Source organism: Numenius arquata, chromosome 2, assembly GCF_964106895.1.
Source record: "Numenius arquata chromosome 2, bNumArq3.hap1.1, whole genome shotgun sequence".
NCBI lineage: Eukaryota > Metazoa > Chordata > Aves > Charadriiformes > Scolopacidae > Numenius > Numenius arquata.
This window is the reverse complement of record NC_133577.1, coordinates 75,521,383-75,546,951: the sequence shown is the minus strand read 5'-3', so window position 1 is coordinate 75,546,951 and position 25,569 is coordinate 75,521,383. Positions and strand designations below refer to the sequence as shown.

At 43.8% G+C, this 25,569-nt stretch overlaps 1 protein-coding gene across 1 annotated transcript; it reads right to left on the bottom strand.

Moving 5' to 3' along the window:
- Positions 1-2,127: 2,127 nt before the first annotated feature.
- Positions 2,128-17,872, bottom strand: LOC141479787 (cytokine receptor common subunit beta-like). The gene is made up of 12 exons (XM_074169097.1): positions 17,785-17,872; positions 15,464-15,590; positions 13,569-13,735; positions 12,836-12,984; positions 12,188-12,359; positions 11,707-12,102; positions 10,668-10,813; positions 10,390-10,564; positions 9,246-9,336; positions 8,886-8,955; positions 6,296-6,393; positions 2,128-4,626 (listed from the first exon to the last, which is right to left on the bottom strand). Exons 1-12 carry the CDS (start codon positions 17,870-17,872, stop codon positions 3,765-3,767), a joined length of 2,541 nt encoding a protein of 846 aa, XP_074025198.1. The 3' UTR covers positions 2,128-3,764.
- Positions 17,873-25,569: the final 7,697 nt, after the last annotated feature.

The window sequence follows — 25,569 nt, the reverse complement described above, 5'->3', positions numbered from 1 at the left end:
ATGCATTATGGTCTAGACAAGTGGTCTGTGCAGTGGGTGGGGAACTGCCTGAGAGGCTGCACCCAGAGGGTGGTGGTGAATAGCTCCTTTTCAAACTGGCAACCGGTCACAAGTGGGGTCCTCCAGGGATTGATATGGTGCCCAACACTGTTTAATATCTTCAGAAGTGATTTGAATGATGGGATCAAGTGTGGCCTGATGAAGCTTGCTGGTGATACCAAACTGAGTGGGGAAGTGGACTCTTCAGAAGGGAGAGCCACCCTGTAGGAAGACCTGGATAGGCTGGAAGAGTGGGCTAACAAGAACATTATGAAGTTAAACAAGGACAAGTGTAAGGTCTTGCACCTGGGAAAACATAAACCAGGAGTGCAGCACAGCCTGGGATCTACCCCCCTGGGGAGCTGCTCTGTGGAAAGGAACCTGGGTGTCCTGGTGGACAAGCAGCTCAATATGAGTGAACAGTGTGCTGTTGCGGCAAAGAAAGCCAACAGGTTACTGGGTTGCATCAACAAGGGCATCAGCAGCAGACACAAAGGAGTCATTATCCCGCTCTACTCAGTGCTTGTCAGGCCACACCTGGAATACTGTGTTCAGTTTTGGTCCCCACTATGCAGAAAAGATGTGGACAAGCTGGAGAGGGTCCAGAGAAGGGCCACAAAGATGATCAAACGACTGGGAAGCCTGCCTTATAAGGAAAGGCTGCGACAACTGGGTTTGTTCAGCCCCGAGTAACAAAGGCTTAGGGGATACCTTACCACCAGTAAGTTCCAGTATTTAAAGGGTGGCTACAAAGAAGATGGAGGCTCCCTTTTTACAAGGAGTCACATGGAAAAGACAAGGGCTAATGGGTACAAGTTACTCCTAGGAAGATTCCGATTGGACATGAGGAAAATTTTTCACAATGAGATCAGCCATTGGAATAATCTCCTCAGGGAAGTGGTGGATTCTCCAACATTGGACACTTTTAAGATTCAGCTGGACAGGGTGCTGGGCCATCTTGTCTAGACCGTGCTTTTGCCAAGAAAGGTTGGACCAGATGATCCTTGAGGTCCCTTCCAACCTGGTACTCTATGATTCTTTGATCTGAAATGTGGAGAGGGCAATGTGGGACTGCAGACAGATCCAAGGCTTCATGGGCTGAAGCTGGCAAGAGCAGCAGCTCAGTATCAGAGGTGGGATCACTGCTCTTGGAAACAGTAAGAGAGGTTTAAGAGCAACATCTTACAAACGGACAATGAACTCTCTCTGCTCTGGGCAAAACAGTGGAGTGGGCTACATTACCAAGAAGCTTTCAGGTTCTACTGCTGATTTCAGTAAATCGGCCTACCAGTTTATGTGGTAGTGTTTATGCTGAGTTGCCATTTTATCCCTTTTAATAAAATTCCTTTTCTTTCAAACCCTTGGATTCATTGCTCTTGAGCAGGAAAACTGATTATCCAGGCTCATTATGTGCCCAAGCAAAATCATTTTCTTTTCCTATAACCTGAGCGGCTCGAACTGAAATTGATTACCTATTTTTAGAAAGGAGCCCTAGCTAAATCTGGCTTCTTCTCCTGCCAATCACACCTATCAGGGGAATGCGAAGCAAGCCTAAGTGCAGGTACCTGGGAATTATGGCCTGTCCCTTTTACCAATACGTTAATATAACTAAGAAAGGGGTAGGGCTGCTTGAGGTCTTTCTAGCCCCACATTGGGCTAGAAGCTGGAGAAGAGAGGTAGCATTTGTGGAAAGAAAATGGGATTATAATGGTGTCATTTTTCAAATTGTTGTCTTGGTTATCTAAGACCCCTACTAGTCCAGCAGGCTTTTCTGAATCTCAAAGCTGGCTACTTTCATTTCCACAACAGCTTTCTTTAGCGTTCTGAAGATCTGAATGACCTCAATATCCTGTGCGCTGTCTTCCTTGCCACTGATGGATCCACCATCATGTGCAAGCTATTTGATGATTTTAATGGATTTCTATAACTTATTTACTTGGTGCGGTGAGTTGACATCGGCTGGCTGCCAGGTGCCCACCAAACCACTCTATCACTTTCCCTCAACTGGACAGGGGGAGAAAAATATGATGAAAGGCTTGTGGGTTGGTAGATCACTGAGCAATTACTCTCACAGGCAAAAAAAGGCTTGACTTGGAGAAATTAATTTAATTTATTGCTGTTGTGGTTTAACCCCAGTTGGCAACTAAGCACCACAAAGCCACTCACTCACTCTCCCCCTGGTGGGATGGCAGAGAGAATCAGAAGAGTTAAAGTGAGAAAACTTGTGGGTTGTGATAAAGACAGTTTGATAAGTAAAGCAAAAGCCGTGCATGCAAGCAAAGCAAAACAAGGACTTCATTCACTGCTTCCCATCGGCAGGCAGGTGTTGAACCATCTCCAGGAAAGCAGAGCTCCATCATGTGTAATGGTTACTTGGGAAGATAAAATCCATAACTCCTAATGTCCCCCCTTCCTTCTTCCACCAGCTTCATATGCTGAGCGTGACATCATATGGCACGGAATATCCCTTTGGTCAGTTGGGGTCAGCTGTCCCATCTGTGTCCCCTCCCAGGTTTTTGTGCACCCCCAGCCTACTCGCTGGTGGGGTGGTGTGAGGAGCAGAAAAAGGTTGACTCTGTAAGCACTGCTCAGTGGTAACTACAACATCCCTGTGTTATCGACACTGTTTTCAGCACAAATCCAAAACAGAGCCCCATACTAGCTATTATGAAGAAAATTAACTCTATTCCAGCGAAAACCAGCACAATTGCCAATCAAATCAGAGTAGGATAATAAGAAATAAAACCAATTTAAAAAAAAGAACAACCAAATATCAAAACCACCTCCCCCCCCTTCCTTCTTCTTGAGCTCAGCTTCACTCCCAATTTCTTTGCCTCCTCCCCCTGAGTGGTGCAGGGGGATGGAGAATGGGGGTTGCAGTCAGTTCTTACATCTTGTCTCTGCTGCTCCTTCCTCTTCATGCTCTTCCCTTGCTCCAGCATAGGATCCCACCTATGGGAGACAGTTCTTCATTAACTTCTCCAGTGTGAGTCCTTTCCATGGAGTGCAGTCCTTCAGGAAAGGATTGCTCCAGCTTGGTTTCCCTGCGTGGTCACAGGTCCTGCCAGGAACTTGCTCCAGTGCGGACTTCCCATGGGGTCACAGCCTCCTTTGGGCCACATCCACCTGCTCTGGTGTGGGATCCTCAATGGGCTGCAGAGTGGATATCTGCTCCATGGTGGACCTCCATGGGCTTCAAGGGGACAAACCTGCTTCACCATGGATTTCAGCACGGTCTACAGGAGAATCTCTGTTCTGCTGCCTGGAGGACCTCCTCCTCCTCCTTCTTCACTGACCTTTGTGTCTGCAGAGTTGTTTCTCTCTCATATTCTCACTTCTATCTCCCAGCTGCTGTTGAGCAGCAGTCTTTACCCTGTCTTAAATATTTTATCACAGAGGTGCTACCAACATTTTGAATGGCTCAGCTTTGGCCAGCGGCATGTCCATCTTGGAGCTAGCTGGAACTGGCTCTGTCAGGCATGGGGGAAGCTTCTGGCATGTTCTCACAGAAGCCAACCCTGTAGCCCCCAGATACCAAAACCTTGCCACACAAACCCAATACACTTGGGGATCTTTCTGCTTCATCTGCACCTTCTTACTGGGTTCTAGGGTGGGGACAGGGTAGCAATTGCCCTTCTTGGAGGAAACCAGTTATGGTGCTGCTAGGATTAAATATGACTACATAGTTCTCTAACACAGGTTATTCAGGAAAAAAATACTCCTTTTCAATGTAAGGACATTTTTGTGGGTTCTGACTGTTCATGGAGACCTGAAGGATCTCCAAATGTATTCAGGTGCAATTCAGGTGACAAGGTTGGTGCTTGACCTGAAACTGGGGCTGTGACACCAGTTTTTGCAGGAGAAAACTCATGACAAGAGTGGTCACTGGAGGGCTGGGGCTCCTGTGAGTCACAGGGTAACTCCCCAGCAGTGACAAGTGGCGGATGGGTGGAGTCGCTGGCTGATGGCAGTAACAGGCTCTCTGTGGTGATGTACTCCAAGGGGCACTGCTGAGGAGACGTGATACAACCTAGAGCCTTTGGAGATTTCTGCTCTTCTGTTCTCATGTCCCTGACTTTCCCACAGGTTGGTGGGGCCAGGGAGACTTCTTTCTCATTTTCAAGATGCTGCATCATTTCCTTCTGATCTGGGAGCAGGAAGGGCTGTGGAGGACCTGCTGCTGGCTGCTCTTGCCTCTGTGGAGGCTGGGGACAGTGTTCCTTTGGGAGGGTCACATACTGAAGGGAAGCTGATTTCTCACAGACTCCCACTGGGTCCACTTCCAAGGTCTGATGCACATCAGGCTGGGAGGACACCACTGGGCTGTACAAGTATGGACCATTGAAAGCAAAGCAAGTCTTGGAATCAGTACTCACATGAACCTCACACTTGCTTGGAAGCCTGGCACACAGGCAGGATGGCCCAACTGTCTGATTCGATGGGCAGACAAGCACAGATGATGAAAGTGAGGTTTTATATGGCACTTCAGAAGTCTGACAGAAGTTTTGTGGAGCCAGTGTAGCCTGGGAAACTTGCACTGTCTTCCCCTCAGCTCCGTGGAACTCTGCTGGACTGCTTTTCATTATCCTGTTCAGGTGAAAAAACACAGGACTTAGCTGCTACTGACAGTTCTTTAAATGACAGCTTGCTGAAGTGATAACTGCATATAAACAGGAGATGCTGTCAGAGGGTACAATGTCTTCCAGGAAGCTAGAGGGAACCTTTGGCCACATCTCTTGCACCTTCCTCGGAAGATGCAAGCCTCAGCTTTTCCTGTGCCACAGCAAGAGATCAACTCTTTACTGACAACTCCAACTCTTGTCAAAGCCAAGACATGAAAGTACAAACCAGCTATTGAGAAAAGCTATGTTTTTGCTGTAAATAAAACAGAGCCAGGAACCACTCTTTGGCCCTCTGGTAAAATGGCATAGACTGGCTGTGTCCACACTGTATAGCCATGGCAGTCTTCTGGGTCTCCCACAGTGTCTCTGCAGTCTAAAGCACAGCTAAGGTTTTGTGTCTGTTTTTTCAGATCAAAGTATATGACATAATGTGATGACTGTGTTACAGCTGCATTCATAGTGTGAAAGAGAACGTGTGTTGCACAGCCTGGGTGCAAAGCCTGCTTGAATACCATTGAAGGACACTGGGCAAAGCCTAACCTGGTGCAATCATGTCCATGTTGCCCATTGGGAGCGGTTGCTACCCTGTGCTATCTCCCAAACTGTGTCAGGATGTTGTCTTGGAGAGCACTAGTTGGCACAGGCCAAACCATGGCAGGAAGAGTGCTGACAAGAAAGCAGTATGAGCCGTTACAAGGCAGTGCCTGATACTACATCTTGGCCCTGATTTATTTGCAGTATAGACTCAGGCAATGTGACTGCTGGCATCAGCATTTATGCAGGTCTCGAGCTTTCGGTGATACTTTGCAGTTACGTCTTCAAAATAAAGGGCCCCTGTCTCTTATAAGGACTGAATGTGAAGTTAGACAAAAGGAGAAGACAAAGATTTCAAAGAAGTAACAAACATAATCCATCTTCCCTTCACACAACTTACAAAAGCGTATATTAAAAAGAGCTGACTTTCTCTCCTAAGAGGCAGATAATGATCATGAAACCCAAGAGTTAATTTAATTTGTGCCAGCGTCCCCAGCTGCTCTGCAACCCAAGATAGTTTCCTGAACTATGGTCACGTCCCCACACCATCTTTGAAGACCTGACACAAATTTGAGGCTATATGAACAATTTGGAGCTATTTCTGATCAGCCACACACTGGCCGGGACCACTGCAGCTCATTTTTGTTCACATTCCCCTTTCAAAGTCAGACTTTGCTTCAAGGAGCAGAAAGTATGTCATTCGTAGAGGATGAAGAGATAGGGAATATGTGTATTTTCATGAGAGGGAGGTTGTGTTCAGGCAGGCTGGGAGGAATGCAACCAACAGGATTTCCATACTATTAGGTCGATGCCTTTTGTTCAAACCTATTTCCAAACGAAATGCAGAGGAAGAAAGGGAGTAGGTTTCTATCCTCAAACTTCCAGCCAGGGAAGTCAAGGTCCGCAGCTGCAGCAATTCATTACAATTTCCATAGATGTTTGGAAGGCGTACACAAACTTAGGAAATATCCAGGTGAAAATACATGAAAAGTCTTTGTCCTCACCATTACAATAGGTGATATCCATGCGCAGCCTGCTCTTCCCTCAGGGTTACTAAAGAACCTTTCAAGAAAGGAGTCAGGAGTGGGCTGCTTACTTACCCATCAAGCACTTGAAGGCAGCTAACCTGCTCCACCTCCTCAGAAGCGTTCTGGCCACTGAAGCCCACCTTGCTGGCTGGCTGTTGGCTGACAGCTTCCTGAAGAGAGAAAATGAAGATTGTGACACTTCTGAGAAAAGAGAGATCACATTCAGGCCAGGAAGAGCCAGGAGCCATGGGCGCAAAAACGCTGGTAGCATATTTGTGATAGACAGTGCAAGAATGAGCTTCCAGGCGTTCACATTATACAATTAGTTTTACCAGTTTATCAACCTATGTTTTAGAGGTAATGTTTTCTAAATAACTTTTGTCTCAACAACCTTGCTGTTCTCATTTTTAGGGCCATGCTGTTTTCCCACCTAAATACAGTAGTAATATTGCTACAGGCAATCTTTAATAGATTGATGCAGGTTTAAAAAACTGCCAGTCTGAATATATTCCTGGTACCTTCATATCACTTTGATTTCATCTAATGTCTTCTATCAGCTTTTCCTTCCTTTGTTCTTGCTCCAATCTGCAAAAGTCTTCACATTTTAACCTTCAATCTCTAGTCAGAACAAGCTAAGATCCGTTTCTCTTCAATCTTCCAGTCAAAATGGACAGTAATGCTGAAGCAATCCCATGGCTGTGACTACAAAGTATATCCTGTCCTCCAGAAGACTATTCCTTCACTTCCACACTGTCCACCCCTGACCTATCTTTATGCAGCACAGGAGCCAGAGGTTGCTGCTGCTGCTGCAGGTTCCCATCACAATAAACTTCAAAGCCGCTGTTTTGTGAAATTCCTACTCTGATTCAGCAGCGTATGAGGACACTCTGGACAACATTTCACCTGTAGAGCTAAAATGGCTGTCCTTCTCTGCTGACTGACCAGAGAAACAGAATTGCTGGGATGTTTACAAAGTTTAGGATAAGGCAATTTGCTACAGGGACAAAAACTATCAAAACTACAAGACTAAGAACAGAGAGCACTTGTGGATGGAGAGCTGGGTATGAGATAGGCAACAAAGCTACTGTGATGCTTTTTTGAGTGGTGGATGGCCTTATACTGGTGTTGATTATTGTGTATGGACAGAAAAAGAAGTTGATGAAGTCTGTCAACAGCCAAATTAATCAAAAGGAACTTTAGAACATTGACTGATCTGCACGGGGGATTTATCAGAGCCTGCAAAATATGCAAGTATGCATCATGTAAAGGAGTCTGCTGTATCTCACTTCCCCGATATCAACTGCTGACTGGATGCGTGCCTAAGAGACATTGCTTGCTGACCAAATAAGAGGCTGAGAAATACTGGGTGCCAAATGAACAGTTAGCTGAGGACCATGACAGCTCACTGTGTGCAGCATCCTCAAGAGCAATGCTAAGACCAGCCATTCCATTTAAGCTGAAAATATCAAATGAGACAAAAGGACTTGCAATGTAGGGTGTGAGATTGATAGAGAAGACAGAGGTGGAAAGCTAAAAATGTTGCAACTGGAGAAGTAACTGTTAAATTAATCTTTGTAAAGACCAGTCTTCCCTGGAGTTGTGCATCACTGACTAGCACAGCAGGGAGCCAGAGATGAGGTGGAAGTCATTTAGCTTAAGTAGAAGATAAAACACTGTGGCAAAAATAGTATGAGCGCTCTGTCTGTAGAATGGAGATTAGCAGCATTGCCTTAAGGAGATAGAGACATTAGAGATGTGAGATCAAATACAAATCCAGCGGTTCCAGGGGAAACTCACAGATAGATAAGGCTGTGGAATTATGATAGTGAGAAACTGAAACATGCAAGAGTCAGTTCCAGGAAGGAACCTAGCCAGTCTTGTCATAAAACTCCAAGTATGCTCCATACGGGTCCTCTTTTGGTGATATCCACCTACGGGGATATAATTTCTATGTATCACAAGGTTTGCTTGGCCCTTGCAGATGAAATCAGGAAATGGGTGAGGGAAAGAGATGGAATCAAAAAGAAGTCACTTTCTTTTAAAAAGACCTCCAAAGATATGTCTGTGCAAAGTATACATTTCCTTTTCTTTGCCCTCTCCTTTCCTATATGGAGTGGTCCAAATGACCATGTCCAGGAAGGATAGCATGTAGAAGGAAACATAGCTCTCACAGTATGAAGCCAACCTCCAGTAACTGCAGAGCAGCATACAGGGGGGAAATCATGCATAGACTATAGAAGGTGGCACTGAAGAGACTCGGGCAATATTCTGGCCAGAAACACGAAAGGTCAAGTTTATCCAGGGACAGCAGGTTACATGTATGAGGACTTTGGGAGGCATTTTGAATGCAAGGGATGGCAAAACTAACTAGATGCATCAGAGAGAAGTTGGTATTATTTTTCAGCTCTCAGTTCCTGGACACTAAGGTAGGAAAATGGACAGAAGAGCAAAGACTGTAGTGAAGGGTTTCATGAGGTTCAGCCACGCTCTGTAATCCTCCTGGACGGGAAAGCACTCTGCTCAGTGACAGTCCAGACCCTGAGCTGGCAGATCCCCCTCAACTCAACATTCCAACACACACCTCCCTTCTTACTTTTCACCCTGAACTAACTCCATGTTGTACTTCTCCAGAAGCACCCTTCAAAGTACAGTTCCCTCTTACCCTCTGGTAGCTCTGGATCAGGAGACTCTTGCTGGGATTCGGAATCTTTTCCTCCCACATTTGCTTCTTCCTGCAACAACACCACAGAGTTTTCCAATTTTTGCTTTTCATCATGGCTGCAAGCAGAAAAGGCTGCACCCCCCACACTGAGCGGCCAGGCACAGCGAGGCACCACCAAGGCCCTGGCACGCCACCACCCAGCTCTCACCCTTGCACTGACACGCACAAGGCTGCCCATTGCACACCAAGGCTCATCTCCGCATAGACCTCTCTCTCATGGGGGACAAGGAGTGCCTCAGCCTTTATGGCACCCACATGGCCAACACGCTGCAAAATCTCCTAGTCACAACACAGACCTACCTGAGGAAATACCTATAGCTGCAATAAGCAGCTATAAGCAAGATGATGATGAGAGCTGGGAGCATCACTGGGAGAACCACCGGTGGCAGAACTGAAACAGAGAAAAGAGAAATAGGTATCCACCTGCACGGTGGCTGCTTCTAGTAACAGGTTTTTCACTCTGGCCACTCTTCATGCAAGCAGAGCAGGGAAATGTAGGTGGCATGTCACGCGACAGGATCATTTGGCCTTCAAACTGTTGGGATACACTGCAAAATGAGAGAGACCAAGTGTGGCCTGAACAGCTTACTGACCAAGGGAGTTCATTGTTTCCTTGACTGATTCTTTTTTAATTTTTAGTGACATCACAGTAAACAATTTATGCTAATAAAAAGACAGCTAGGTACCTTACTTCACCACGAACAACAAGCATGTCTTCAGGCATCTTAGGTCTGCCTTACTCAGTGCAGTCCTGACGAGATCAGGTCTCAGAGATTTTCTAAGAAAGAGCTTCCCCTGCTAATGGCTGTAACTGCTCTTCACCAACATACCAATTTCTTCCTGAGTACACTCATCAAATTTTGCCTCCTGTCTGACCACTACAAGCATCCGCAGGACAAATCACGAAGATCATATTAATTTGGGCACAAGACCATATGATAGCAGACATTCTGCCTCTTAAGTTCAGAAACAGCAAACACTCGTAAAGGTTTTTATCTCCAGTGGACTCTACTGTGTAATTTACGCAACTCTAGAGTCACTCTGCAAACATGAAAGACTGATGGCTTATATTCTGTCTCCTTCCTGTCGCAGGCTCTGCGGGCACTGACAGCAGAACGGACTACTGGAATCAGGAAACAAGGATGATCTTTTGGACAAGTCCTTCACTTGATTTTCCATATGGAAACCTTTATGGCTGGTCGTACTCGCCTCGTGAAGGGAAATGGGAAACAAGCTTAAAAGGCCATTCCTGCTCACCTCCTTCATTAGCACTGCTGCTGTACTGCAAGGATGCAGACAAGACAGCTACCTTGTTAAGCCACCCCAGCTGTCTCATGGCTGAACCAAACTTCAACCCCAGCTGAGGGAATGCATTTTTCTATAGAGGCTTTTCAGCCATCAGCGGTCCACAAAAGCTTACAGAGGGAGCCTGCATGGAAAGTACCATTCTCAGTCTTCCAGCTGAATTCCTCGCTCCATTCACTCCAAGGCCCCTCGTAATCCAGAGCCATATTCACCCTTGCACGCATTTTCCCCCTATATTCTGTAGATGATGCCAACATCTGCAGGGTGAAGATGAAGGGAGGTTCATCGTTGACGATATTTAACTTCTCGGCAGTCTAAGGAGAAGAAAGAAGCACAAACGATGAAGATGAGAGGAACTGCCTTTCCAATTTGCCCTGCAAAGAGAAATCCAGGACTCTTGCACTTGCCAAGACTTACCTTTTTGTGTTGGTTGTTTTTCCAGTACTCGACTTGGTATTGCTGTTTTATGAAGCCATATTTGAAAGTGTGTTTTGTCCACCTCAGTTCATACTCTTGGTTCTCTGTCACTGTTACTGACACGTTTGTAGGTGGCAGCGCCTTAACTGGGACACACGGAATGTCTTAGATTACTTATCAACGTACTAGTCCAGCACTCCCTTTCAACGCTGCGAATAGTTTCCGGAGACTGAAAACAATGTTGTTTTATGCAACAATGCACTGTTTTTTGCAGTTTTAACACTTCTTAATTCTCCACACCTGCATTTTCTAGTCAAATACAATAAACCAGTAGACACACCAAATATCAGAAAATCCATATCCATTAATATTGACAGCGCTCCCTGTGTACAGAAAGGAACTAAAGCACTATTTGAAACGTCTTTACTGGTCCACCACACTTCCAGAGATTTTCAGCTCTCTTGGGGCTACTACCTGATATTTTCACCCACTACAGGAGCTCTCCCAGCTTTAGTCTGTAAAAAGTAGCACCGATACCTTGAGGTACAGGCAGGCAGAGATGATCCCCCTGGTTCACCTCACTCAGCAGAGGAGTCCTATCTCATCCAGTGCTCCAGGGCCCACTGCACAAACCCTCAAGAGCTCCACTGGCTTCTTGAGAAATCACACTCCACGCCAACACCTCCCATCACAGTTCCCTGTCACCTGGGACACTCATGAAGGTCAGTCACAGACAAGTCAGCCGGGTGACGTTTGATCACCAAGACACTCTGGGTCACAACCCAAATTTCTGCACAGCAGCTTCCACCGCTGCCACCTTTCTCAGAGTAACAAGTGCCACTGAGGAGCGCCACACCTACAAGCCATCTCTCCCAGACCCCTGATCTGACGCAGCATCCAGTTCCTTTCTTCATCAGTCCTCGTCTCTTCCTCCTCCCATCTGCTTTTCCTCATCACTGCTGGCCTCAGCCCCACTCTCCCAGACAGGCACCTCTCCAAGAAACAAGCAGCAAAAGCAAAACACAGCACAGCAACTCACTGTTCTTGTAGGCTTCAATCAGCTTCTCCTCTGTCTTGGCCCGGACAGACACACGGTACTGGCTCTGACTGCTGGAGTTGCTAACAGGGATCTCGCAGCTCTGGACCACATATGGAACATGGGGCAAAGTCTTCTCATGCACAGGAGAACACTCCTCTTCCCTGAGGGGAGAAAAAGAAGTTGGGCTGAGATCAGAGGAAACGGGACAGAGCAGAAACTCCATGGGAGAGGCGCAGGCACGCTGGCATGGGCAGAGCACGTACGCTGATGCTGGAGTGGCCCTGAAGAACAAGCCAAAGAGGACAGAGGTGGTGATCGCTTTCTTCACTTCCCAGCTGCACATCAGACGATCTGCACCATTGAAGAGGCAGCGAAGGTTGCTGGGCTGAAGGCCACCTTCAGAGAAGAGGAGAGCAAGTTAAGTGACAGGAAAGGTCTGGCTTCTCAGCCAGTGCTTCCACCCCATTCCATCCCATGCTACCTTCAGGGGTCTGCCATGACACCTCCGTGCTCCACTCGCTGTACTGCCCAGAGAAGCCACTGGCCTGCCCCGGTCTGGCTCGCACACGGGCAACGTAGCTGCTCCCCGGGAGAAGGTCCTTGCGGTGGAAATGGCAACTTGTGGTGTTGGAGAGGAAGAGGGAGGCAGCTTTCTGTTGTTGGGGAAAGGAAGGAGAGAGGGGAGGGAGAAAACTTGGAACTTGATGATATTTATGCTTAAAAATTGGTGAAAAAAGAAAATGCATCCTCCTGGCAGAGGAAGCAGCTTCAAATGTATTTTGCCATTTTCCCACATGAACCTACAGGCTCCTGTTGCAACGTGATTTAATTCCATTTGGGAGGCATTCAGGGCAAAATCAATTCCCACTCAAAACCAAGCACAGTGCTTTTTTTCAGTAAATAACAGATATTTGCATTCAATACAGAGCAGATGGTATTTCACTGGACAAGTCATTTGCAAACAGACAGAGAGAGCCCCTTCCGCCTGACTTGAAACAACATTTGTTGACTCTCCTCATAGTGCTTGAGATCGGAAAGGCCACTCATTTGCACAATGTTTACCACAGGGTCTCAACCACCAAAAAAATTTGCAGCCCAAATTAGGACAGCCCAGCCCATCCACTCTTACCTCCCAGGACTCCCACTCCCGCTTGTAAGTGACTTCATACTCCAGGGCACTGCCCAGCCCTTGGCTTCCATCAGCCGCTTTCCAGGTCAGCAAGAAGTCTCCCGATGTCATCAAGCTGACCGAGAGGTTTTGAGGCGGGGGCGTCTGAACTGGAAGGTGAGGATACAACCCATGAGATGAGATAGTGAGGACAGGGACATGAAGAGGAGAAGAAAATGCCTAGCTGATGTTCTCTGAATGACAGAATCTGGATATCTAACAACTTCCCTGGATTGCTACAAATAATCCATGATTCTTTTTCACTAAGTGCAAACTCTACAAGACCTGGGAAATATGTGCATAAGCAGAAGAGACAAGTAGCAAGAGCAGTGCTGTTGTGCAGCTTTATAGCAACTTTGTGAAAGTGCATGCTGTAATGCATGTAGAGCATGGTGCTAACAGAAGGCTTTTTTGATATTTTCACCCAATTCCAATCAAGACACTTGTTAGCTGGCAGATGTACCCTCATTTTTTTCCATTGTAGTCATTGGAGGTAAACTCATTTTTATCTATACCGAATGCACTGAATTTGAAGGTGGTAGGATGGCCTTATAACTATTTTACTTCACTCCTGCTTACATTTCAGCTTAAGGGCTGACCTAAGTATCTTTTTAGGATTAGATATTGAATACATCAATCTGAAAAAATTTTAGATGCTCAAAAATAGAGACAAGACTTAGTGGTTCATCTTTACCATTCTGAAACAAGTAGACATTCAGCTCTGCCTGTAGTGTCAGGTCAAATTTGAAGTTGTAGTTTTCTTGATCATATCCATTGATATGACACACCCAGTGCATTGTGGCGTTCTGGCAGTCAGCGTGGTTTTCACCTGTGTGGGACCTGCAGGTCATTTCTTTGTTCCTGCTTACACAGAAAAAAGCATGACCATCTGAATAGCATGCTGCTAGATGGCTCAAAGTGTGGTTTCTGAAACCTTCCCAAAATGCTATTGTATTCTGTTTCTAAATCAATGTTTATCACTGTGTTATTTTGGCATACACCTGTAGTTCATTACCTTACCTGAATAAATTCTCAAATATCAAGTACACCTGCTTTATTTTCTCTTCCTTTCCTCAAAGGAAGATCCACTCACAATAACTGTCTTGGGTTGGTAGGTGTCTGGGCCCTGAACACAACCTCTTTCATGTCTCCCCTGCAAGGCGTATGGCTATCCATGCTCAAGGTTGTCTAAGATGGAATCAGCCTGACTGAGGGCCTCCCCACCTTCACTCAGAAACTGCTTTTAATTTCAGGCCCTTGTCTTTGGTCCTTGCCTGAGCTATGATGCAGCCATATCTGTATCTGGTGATACACATTGTTGATTGTGATCTGTGGAACTGACTTCCTAGCTTGACCTTAAACCTGGCTACTGGATAGGGACTTCCATGGGGATCTGGACTGATGGCAGATCCTGGTCACTCTCACTGTTCTGTTTTTCTTGTTACTGTGGGATTATGCTGTTGTCAATGAGGTCAATGCCTTGCTGTCACCCTCAGATCCTCCTCACCTTCCCTTAGCAAGCAAAGCTTGTTCCTTCCATAACAGTAGGTTTGGCAGTTTACATGTGTACATGTGTATGTTATGCCATGCCTGCTCTAGAGAAGTTAAAGAAGGTAGGCCAAAGAAACATAGCTAGCAGTTGGGACAGAAGTTTAGTGCGGACTATATGACTGCAGTCCTCGTACACAAAAACATTACTTCCATGCAGACCTATGAAGTCCTATGTGCCACAGGAGCAGTTCTGTGGTCTGTAGACTTCAATCCGCAGCAAACTACTAATATTTGGAATGTGATTCAGTACTCTGGGAAGTGTAAGGGGCACTTTCTCCTTTGACTTCAACAGCTGTCAGGTCAACTCATGAATGAATTCTACAACTCTTTCTCAAAAATAGGACCAAGATAACATCTTCCTATTTTTATTTCACGTTTTCTTCAAATCTCTCTGCTGTTTACCCCTCCATCTCCTGCTTATACTATTATTCTTTTTCTTCATCCCCTATCTCTTCTTTCTTCTCTGTTCCTTCCTCTCCCTTATAGTCTCCAGTTTGACTGTTCTGTTTTCTTCTTGAAAGGAAGCAGAAGTAGCAAAAAGATAGTGCAAGATGTAGTCTAGTATCTCTGAGAGGAAACCCAATGAGTCAAACAAACACATAGAACTTCTGTTTTTCTCACAGTTTGTTTTGCAGAATTTATTTCAACATAGCTATGCTCTTACTGCCATAAGGAGGAAGACAACATTCTGATTAGTTATTATCACCACTGCATCTAGTGTAACACATCCTTCTCCACTCGGGTGCAATAATTAACATGTCCTGCCATATTTTGTGTGTGGGCTCTCACAGAAAAAGCAGGGGAGAGTGATTGAAAAGATAATGAAAACAACTTGATTAGCGTGCTGTGCTTCCTGTTCTTCCTCATTCTGTACAGATCCAACTATCTCCCTAGCCTGGACATAACGCTGGTGTCCAGTCCAGCTGGATGCCATGCTGGCTGCAAGCCCAGCCCACTGTCCTTTCGCCCAGCTCCATCTCTTAGGTTCAGCAGTCAAGCCCCTTTAGACCCTTCACAGAACACCAGCCAGGCACTTACTCTTCATAGCTGTTAAAGTTCAGAGTCACATTCAGGAATTCATGAGCCTCTGAACACTCCATCCACGTGCAAGTTGTAAGAGATACGTAGTCATTATAACACTGTAGGGTCTGCATTGGGATGCTCTCTGAAAAGAGGAAACAATGAGAAGATGGATGGGGCTAAAGGAGGCAGTGGGAAATCACAGAATCATAGAATGGTTAGAGTTGGAAGGGACCTTAAAGATCATCTAGTTCCAGTCCGTCTGCCACGAACAGGGACATCTTCCACTAGACCAGGTTGCTCAAAGCCCCATCCAACCTGGCCTTGAACACTGCCAGGGAACGGGCATCCACAACTTCTCTGTGAAACCTGTTCCAGTGTCTCATCACCCTCACAGTAAAGAATTTCTTCCTAATGGTAAAATGAACACAAGCTCTGCTACTGTGCTGGAGAAGCAGAGACAGAGAAATGAGGAGCTGGCTGATGAGATCTGCTGTGAATATAAAATTATAGAATATTTTGGGTTGGAAGGGACCATTAAAGGTCATCTACTCCAACCCTGCTGCAATGAGCACGGACATCTTCAACTAGATCAGATTTCTCAAAGCCCCGTCCAACCTGGCCTTGAACGTTTCCAGGGATGGGGCATCTACCACCTCTTTGGGCAACCTGTTCCAGTGTTACACCACCCTCAGAGTAAAGAGTTTCTTCCTAATCTCTAGTCTAAATCTACTCTCTTTTAGTTTAAAGTCATTAGCCCCCATCCTATTGCAACAGGCCCTGCTAAAAACTTGTTCCCGTCTCTCCTGTAGGCCCTCTTTAAGTACTGAAAGGCTGCAATAAGATCTTCCTGGAGCCTTCTCTTCTTCAGGCTGAATAATCCCAACTCTCTCATCCTGTCCTCATAAGAGAGGTCTGATCCCTCTGATCCATTTTGTGGTCCTCCTCTGGACCCACTCCAACAGGTCCATGTCTTTCCCGTGCTGAGGACTCCAGAGCTGGATGCAGTACTCCAGGTGGGGTCTCACCAGAGCGAAGCAGATGGAGAGAAGCACCTGGTTAGCTGCAATAACATTTACATCACAGAACGAAGAAAGCTTCCTGTCAAGGAAAATATATTTAAAAAATCTAGTGAATGAAAAATTTGTGTCCCTCTATCAATAAAAAAACATACCTCATAGGTGGATTTGCAGAGAACCTGCTTTTCCTTTTACTTTTGTGAAAAAGCTCTGTGCAAGAAGAAGATGTGTCTGTGTTGAGGAAAGGTCACTGTTAACCTGGGAAAATAAATGTGCCCTTCCATGAGAATTCAAACTCCAAGAACAGGTGCTGGAGTTGTCTCTCCTATTATGGGAACTACTGACCCAGGGTCAGCTTTGTTAAGAGCTGTTTTTTTCAGAAACAGCAGCCAAGAGATGGTGAGGAATGATTTTGCCATTTCTAGCAGCCCTAAGGCAGCTGACACCTAATCTTGCAAGAAACACCTGTACCCAAGTCAAGTCACTTTCACATCCAAAAAGTGAAATATGTGGCAAAGACAAGATTGTTTCAGTCATTATAGGGTTATTGCTTGGGACACCACAGAGTCCATGGCATTCAGCCCTGCAAATAACATTAGGCAAGGAAGCATAACCTTCCCAAGTACCAGAGATACGTGTCTATCTCTGGAAAGATAAGTGAGCAACAGGTACATTTTTCAATACTTTTTATTTCTATATCTTTTATTCAATACCTCAGAGCCTCCAACATTTACGAGTGATGACTGAGTTCCTCACGCACAGAAGTGCTGTGCCTCTGCTCTGCCAGCTGTGTTACTAACTGGCTCTCAGCTCCCTGTCTCATAGGAAGCAGCCAGCCCTCACTCTAACTCTAATGAAGAGTGTCACTTGGAGGCAGAACAAGTCAACAGACACCCACTGTTGAGGAAAAAAAAGGCAGGTTGGGGAAAACAGTTTTCTTTTGGTATAAACTAAAACAATATCTAACAATGGGACAGGCAAAGTCACAGCTCATACTGGTAATAGTCAGACCTACTCAGATGTGAAACTTCATGACTAGTCAATTTAGGTAAATGTACCAACAGGTTTTGAACATTGACTAGTCCATGAAGTTTGGGGTCTTGCCTAAATATCATTCACAATTCTCCCATTGACACACATCTGGAGTGTTTGGTGTAGCCCTGGTAACTACATACATGTACACTCACAGAGTGTCCTTTTTCTGTCAACAAGATGAAAGTAGAAAATAAAGGGAGGATGGAGAAATATCAGGCTAAAAGGGAAGGAACAATAATAGAAAATAAAGGATGAAAAAATAGAGGCAGGGAGTCTGAAACTCACCTCGAATAGTTCTAACCCCCAAAACAAAGCATGGAGCCAGAAGAAGACTGATGAGCACCCTCATCTTTACACCTTTGCACACGAGCATGATCTTATGTCAGGCAACAACTCCCTGCATCACTGGCTGTTCTTCCTCAAATGTATGCTCAATAGCCACCGTTCTTCCTTCTTTGTCACTGGTTGTAGCTGAAAGCAAAACTCATGTGGTTACCTGGGAAAGCCTTGCGCGTTCTGTTGGTCCTAAACCACCTCTTCCATCAACACTGATGTGATCTCTCAGAGTAGCTTCACATGAAGATAATTTACTAAGGGGAAAATTTTCTGCCTGTTCACCCGAGAACAAAGACAAAGGTTGCTGTTTGGATCTAATGATAGGGGTTATTTCTTACTCTCAAGGTGAAGGAAGGAGGTAGAAAATCCTAAGTTACACTTCCCTACCTTTCTTACCACTCCAACTCCTCACAAAAAGGTACTTCTGATGAACTGAGAGACCCAATCCTCCTATTGTTTCACTTTAAGACCTGATTCACAGGGCTTTTAAGTCCTTGTTTGTTTGAGGCGAGAAGGCTCCTTGCCAATTCCTTCCCCACAGTAAAAACACATTTGCCTTACCTGAATGCTGAGTGGTCTTCAAGGCAGGTGCTTCACAGCAGGTGGTTATTTGGCTTCCTCATTTATCGTTCACATGGAGTCGGTGCAAATGCAACCGCCGGTGGGATGCCTGCAGCCCTACCCCTTCAAATGAGCCTCTGCTCTATTTCCCTTTCAGTTGTGCTGTTGTAGCGTTCAGCACCGGAGGCATGCTTGATTTGTTTGCTCCGATCTTCCTGTTGCATAGCTTGCAGCAACGAGGTTCCTGATCAGATGTCAAACAATTAACAGGAAGAGGGAAGGAAGTACTTTTCACTGTTCTATTTCGCTTAAACAATTTCCAAGAAATGCAACTAACTTTTCTGCAAATAAGAAGTAATGATCGCTTAACAGAGGCTGAATGCTGCTTGTTCTCTTTTCTGTTATCTGCTCTCAAAGCCTGTCTTTTAAATCACCCTTCTACTTGTGTGCAATGTTTTCTGAAAGGAAAATTCACTGCCATAAAGTTAAACAGTCATTAAATAAAACATTAGTTTATATTGTGAATGTTGTCTCAAAGACGCATTGCTGTTGCTAAGCCTGACCTGTACAAAACTGTCTCCATCCGAATAGTAGCACTAGAAGTGTGGATTCTGCTTAAACTAAACCCACACTATTAAGGGATTAAAATTCAAGCTACACTCTGATTACATATTTTAATTTAAGTGATAATATCACTCTGCATCAGTAGAAGTGAGGAAAATACACTCAAATTAAGACAGTGTAATTTAACATATATTTAGATCACCCTTTTTAATCTTAGGAAAAAAAAAATGAAGAGGAGTGGTGGCATCTAAAGAAATGAGAGGCGGTGAAGTTTCTTGCTGCTTTCTCTAACCTAGACTGAGGTCTCTGTGAAGAGACTACTATTGTTTTGGGTAGTACCTTTATCAAGGTACCAGAGTTCAGGCAACTTTGGATTGTATCCTCCGCAGCATACACAGAATCAGTGGCAGCTGGAAGTGCATTAGCAAAATTTGTAAAGAGCTTAAATAAAAGCAGAGAAGAAGAAGGGAAAGCTACTTGGCAATAATTTTCAGGATACGCTATAAGAGCGAGCATTGCACACAGTGTATCAGTATGAGCTTGAGATGAAGACTGTCTTCACTGTCCCCAAAGGGCACAGATACACTCTCCTTCTCTTCATGCTTCTTTCACAGATAAAAAAGAGGTGTAAATTTATCCCTTCAGGTTCTTCCTAACAGGCAGAAGAATTATTCCACTTCCATCCAAAGATCTCAGAGGAGAAAAATGAGAACTGGTAGCGAATACCCAGGCACTATGTCTCTTGAAACTTCAGTCATTCATCAGTAATTGCTTTTTGTTCTTTTCATGCTTGTTAAGCATGTGTGTGATTCCAAGCAATACTCTGTTACTCCGCTCACTTCATTTACTCCAATTAGGCTTTGGCATCCCCAGACACAAAGGATCTACCTATCAGACAGAGTCCTTCTGCAACAGAGTGATGCTTGGTGAATGTGAAATTAAAGTTCCCTTGGATGGAACTGAGGCACACCTCTTCGGCAAAGCTGCTACAGTAACTTCAGCTTGCATGGCGTGTGACTGGATCAGTGATAGCAAATTCACCAAATTCACCAGCAAATTCACTCTCATAGCAGAGTCTGACACCATCAGTTACCTTAGTAGTTTGCACAGAAATCACCATGCCAAAACATACCTATGCTACAAAGGCCTGAAGAGCTTTGGCTTTAGAAAGCTGAGCGGCAACCTCATCTTGATAATCAGGCTGCGAAGCAATGCCTTTCTTTCTAAAGGTCTCACAAAGGGAGTTAACCGGCATGTTAATTGCCTTTCTGAAGTGAAATTCAGTAACAATCTATAGCAGCAACTTAGGGTAGAGGGTCAAGAAAACTCTTCTGGTAAAAAGACCATGTAAGAGGGATGAGTCTAAATCCCTGGATTTCTCCTGCTCTGTTTGCTGAGCAATAGTGAAAGCCACTTTCAAGAGTATATCTAAGAAGCACTGAGCAGGTTGCCATAAATTCAGTGGTAATTTCTTCAGGACTACTGGGATGGGCTCTTTGACCAGAAAGATTTTAATTGATCCTTCCAGAAAACACAGAATCATGAATTGACATGACACCAAAATGCCATTTGTTAGAGTCAGTTAAAATCTTTTATCCCAAAGGGAGATATAACTTGACTGAATGGATGGACAAGTCAGGCCTTTCAGCTTGACATGAGGATGATACAACATGTGGATGAAGTCAAATCACCCTTTAGACACTGTGTGAGTCTTGTCATATCTGTATAGGTCATCCATAGCCTCTCCTGCACTCAGAGGAAGTTCTGTCTGGCATGTGATGTCACAGATTGATATCACAGTAGCCCAGTATCCCTGGGCCAAGTGGACCTCATCTGCTGGATCTGGTCTTTACCTCCAGGAGGAGGTCACCTCCCAGAAAGTGGTCCTGGGTGACATGAATGCTAACCAACACTGTGCCATGAGTTACTCAATAGGTAGCATGCGCAGCAAAGGATGATAGGTATCTTTAGTAGGATGGGGTCCCTTCAGGAGCAGAAGAAGGAAAGTATCTCCTTCATTTCTAATAAAATTAAGATCATGACCAAGTAAATAAAAACATGAACAAACATTTTACTAGAAAAGACACATGCAGTTGGAAAGATGGCACATACCATGAGGAATCTAGAGATTCTTTTAGTAAGTGCAAAGACCCAATGTTATGGCCCATATAAACGCCACCAACAAAGAAACTACAGGTGACACGTCCTGAAAGCAAAGTTTAAACCAGGAGACTAAAAATGCGGTCCTACAGAGTCACATTCTTCAATGGTCCTGGGTTTATACACTGTGTCAGATAACAGAGGCTCAGTGCGTGATTGATTAAACTGTGTAGGGAAAAGGGGATTATATTTATTAGGGTCTGGTACATTTTTGAAGAAGATTAAGTTTATATGAGATGGGTTCCACCTAATCAAAACAGAATGAGTGCTGCTGACATTTAAGATTAAAAACGCTATGAGGCAATTTTAAAATGAAAACCAAGGAATTCATGCCAGGTGTGGAAAGTAAATTGTTCAGATTGATATATCTGTGTGGTCTGAAATCACAGAAAGCTTATCACTTAGAAAAATGGATAGAATAGAAGCTAAGAAAAGAAACCAAAGAAAAACAATAACCCAGGTAAGCAGAGCATATAAAACTATGCAACTGTGTCAAGACAGATGCCCAAATATATCTCTACAAAAACTTCCTTTTTAAAAAATGGTTTTAATGGCAGAACCATTGGTAAATGCCTTTTTAAAAAACACAACAAATGTAATAGGCGTAATAGGCATTATGGAAGCTTCATGAAAAGAAGATATTCAGTGGAACACTAATATATAAATATACATTTTGTATAAAAAGAGTAGCTTGCACTTACAGGTTAATGCTAAAGAAAATATAGAGTCAAGCAGAGTATGTGTCAACAGTTGTGTTGTATTAAAGGATTTCAGTGGTGGCAGAATTTCATTCCACACTAAAAGGAAGAGTATGCTCTCAGTGCTATGCTATCAATCACCTGACCAAAAGGAGGTGAGCGAAATGCTAGAGATGACCAAAGACCCTGAAGGGCAAACAAACAGTAACGGGACAGTCCAGTCATACCAGACTAGGTAAACATCACAGTGAACCGTGATGAGCCTATGCCTGCACTGGTGGACTAAACCAGGACAAGACACAGGTTTGAGCTCTGGAATAAGATCATAGACTCTGCTCAACTGTTAGTGAATGCTTTGACGTGGCTTTTGTCTATGTCAACGAGCAAGCCAGGGACAGTTTCCAATATGAAGTGTGGAAGAGGCCACCTTCTACTGTTAGGGAAAGAGAATGGATACATGAATCTTCCATGACTGCTCCTTGTCCTTTACAGCCAGAAATGGACCTTGGTCTCTTTTATTTGCTAGTATGAATCTAGTCACAGATTCTGCTTTTTTAGCCACTATAAATGATTGCTTCTTGGAGCTATTTGTGAAAGCACTCACAAGAAAAGAAAAAACTGATTAGTCCTGTATAATATGCAAGACCTAGTACAAGTTGAAACAGCAAGACAAAAGTTTACTACAATAATGTTTTAAGGGCATACATAAAAATAACAAGACTGGCAAAAATAGGCCCAAGAAGCTGTTAAAAGGTTCAAATATTTGCAGTGCCAAAGAGGCTATTTAAAGAATCGTTTAAAAATTCGAAAGTGATCTTAGGCCTTTCCTAAGTCTCCCCATGTTAGAAAGGTTGGATTATTGTAGCCTTAATGTTCTGAAAAAGTAATTGAGGCAAGACATATAGTGAAAAATGATAACTTATAATGATCTTTTCCAGTTAAGTCGTTCAGTTTAATGAAACAGAACTACTTTCTTTACAAGCCTTGCGTAACCTACACTCTTACTCAATTGCTTTCTTGTAATAAAATCTGTAAAGGAACCTAAAAATTCAATTGCTGAGCAAGTAATCATAGTAAATAATCAAAGGCTTTAACAAGCCTCAGTATCAGAGAAAAATAAGTACAAAATGCAAGTTTTTGAGGAGTACTTGAAGAAAAATCCAGGGAACTTCTGACCAATCAGACTGGCTTTTGTACAGGATAGGTGATACAAGCTATAATGAAAAGTAGAAATAGTAGAGAGAAATGTTCTGGGAAAGAATTAACATAGCTTTCGCAGAAAGTAGTCATGCCTCATAAAACTAGTAGAGTTCCAGTAAAGTAAGAGATAATAGGAAGGTTCCCATGTAGATTAAAGTCAGTTAAAGACCGAAAATAGATGAGAGAAATTAATGGTAAGTTTTCATATTGGAGGAAAGCTTTAAGTGAGTTCTCCCAGGAATTTATGATCTTCAACATAATTATAAAAGACCTGGAAGAGTGATGAGAGATCTTTCAGCTGAGAGATCTGGGTGATAGAAAGACAAAATTTTATCCAGGGTACTCCAATGTAATGATGATGTAAAGAACACTAGGTTATTAGGTATAAACGGGGTATAAAATTTGAATCATAAAACCATAGATTCATAGAATGGTTTGGATTGGAAAGGTCCAAACCCCCCAGTATGCGCAGGGGCACCTTTCAATAGATCAGCTTGCTCAAAGCCCTCTCCAGCCTCACGTTGAATATTTCCAATGATGAGGCATTCACAACTTCTCTGGGCAACCAGTTTCCATGTCTCACCAGCCTCACTATAAAAAATGTCTTCATTGTATCCAATGTAAATCTATCCTCTTTCAGTTTAAAACTATTTCCCCTAGTACTGTTACTAACAGGCCTTGTTAAGAAGTCTTCTCCAACTTTCTTATAAGTCCCCTTTATATATTGAAAGGGGGCTTATATATTGATATAAGGTCTCCCCGGAGCCTTCTCTTCTCCAGACTGAACAACCCCAACTCTCTCAGTTTGTCTTCATAGGAGAAGTGCTCTGTCCCTCTGATCATCTTCATGACCCTCCTCTAGACCCACTACAACAGGTCCGTGTCTTTCTTGTACTGGGGACCCCAGACCTGGATGCAGTACTCCAGTGGAATCTCACCAGAATGGAGTAGAGTGGCAGAAGAACCTCCCTGGACCTGCTGGCCACGCTCCTTCTGATGCAACCCAGGAAACAGTTGGCCTTCTGAGTTATAAGCTCACATTGCTGGTTCATATCTAATTTTTCATCCACTGTTATCCCCAAGTCCTTCTCTGCAGGGCTGCTCTCAGTCAATTAATCAATTCAGTGGTAATAAGTACATAGAAATTCATGTGACAAAAAATAATTCTAACTATACAACAAGATCAAAGAACCTGTGAGAGTAGACAAGTAGTAATAGCGACAGGAGAATTCAATTATCGTAGACTGGTTTCTTGAATTTCAATTCAACATGTTTCTTGAATACCATATTCAATTCTTGTCATCTCATCTCTGAAGAAATACTGTAGAACACTCTGTAGAAACAGAGAACATATAGAACTATTATCAGAAATATGGGATCTATAGGAAGAGAGACTAATTACTATGGAATTCTTCAGCTTGAAAAATAAACAACCTAGAGATGATTTGGCAGATATTTGTAGCATCTCAAATGGGAGATGGTGAATAAGGAATGATGGTTTATCAGTTCTCCTAGAACAAGAACAAAGGAGCAACTTACCATGCAACTGGCACAAAATGAGTCCAGGAAATTGTGGGCATTTTTTTGTTTAAATGTTTTTATTTATAAACAGATTGATTAATGCCTTATGATCAGACGTTATGAAGCCAAAATTAGAGTGGTTTTAGAAAGGGATTAGTTGAATCTCTAAAGGCCAAAGCTGTTAAGTATATGTTATCTGCAACAGATTAGATGTAACCTCCAACTCAGGAAGGCTCTGGGCCAGATGGCAGGTAAATATATCAGTTAAGGATTTAATTATTTACTGTATACTTTTCCATGTATACTATACCCAGGCTTTAAGCATCCACTGCAAATAGTGGCAGAGGCAGAATACTGGACAAGACGGAATGACTGTTTAGACTTAATGCGTTAGCCTTATGTTCCTATATAACAGTGTCTGCTGCAAGTAGAAGGGAAGAAAAGGGTGTCTTTAGATGCTGAAACAACATCACGAATCCGCAGTGAATGCAATAAACTCGAAAACTTCCATAAACATCATACGTACCTCTGAATGCAACAGAAGGACAAACAGGTTAGAAGTACACTGCAAGGCTACAGCAGATGAAGAAAAATTCATCTCAAAAGTTTAGAATGTATGTGCACGCTGTGAACAAGGACCTGGAATTTTTTTTTAAAAAAAGAATAGGAAAAGCCATCTGATTGTTTCAGATAGCTTTACATCTACTTTTCTAGACAGACAAATTAGCCTTCAACAACGAGGACCATATGCTCCTCTACCAACAAACTTCAAAGGACACAATGAATCTACAAAGCTTTTGACCTAAAACTGGCTCATGTTGAGCAAGTTTGCAGAGGAGACTGGGTCCACCCACCTAACACCATGGTGAAATATCCATTGTGTAATATGAGGAGCTGTTAGGGTCAAGGTTGGAGCATACTGAATCCTTGCAGTCACTTGGAAGAACTTAAAACAGGCCAAAATCAAGCATGAAGTCATTGTGCTGCTTGTTCCCCATGTACAGAACATGACATTGCGAGGTTTCTTTTC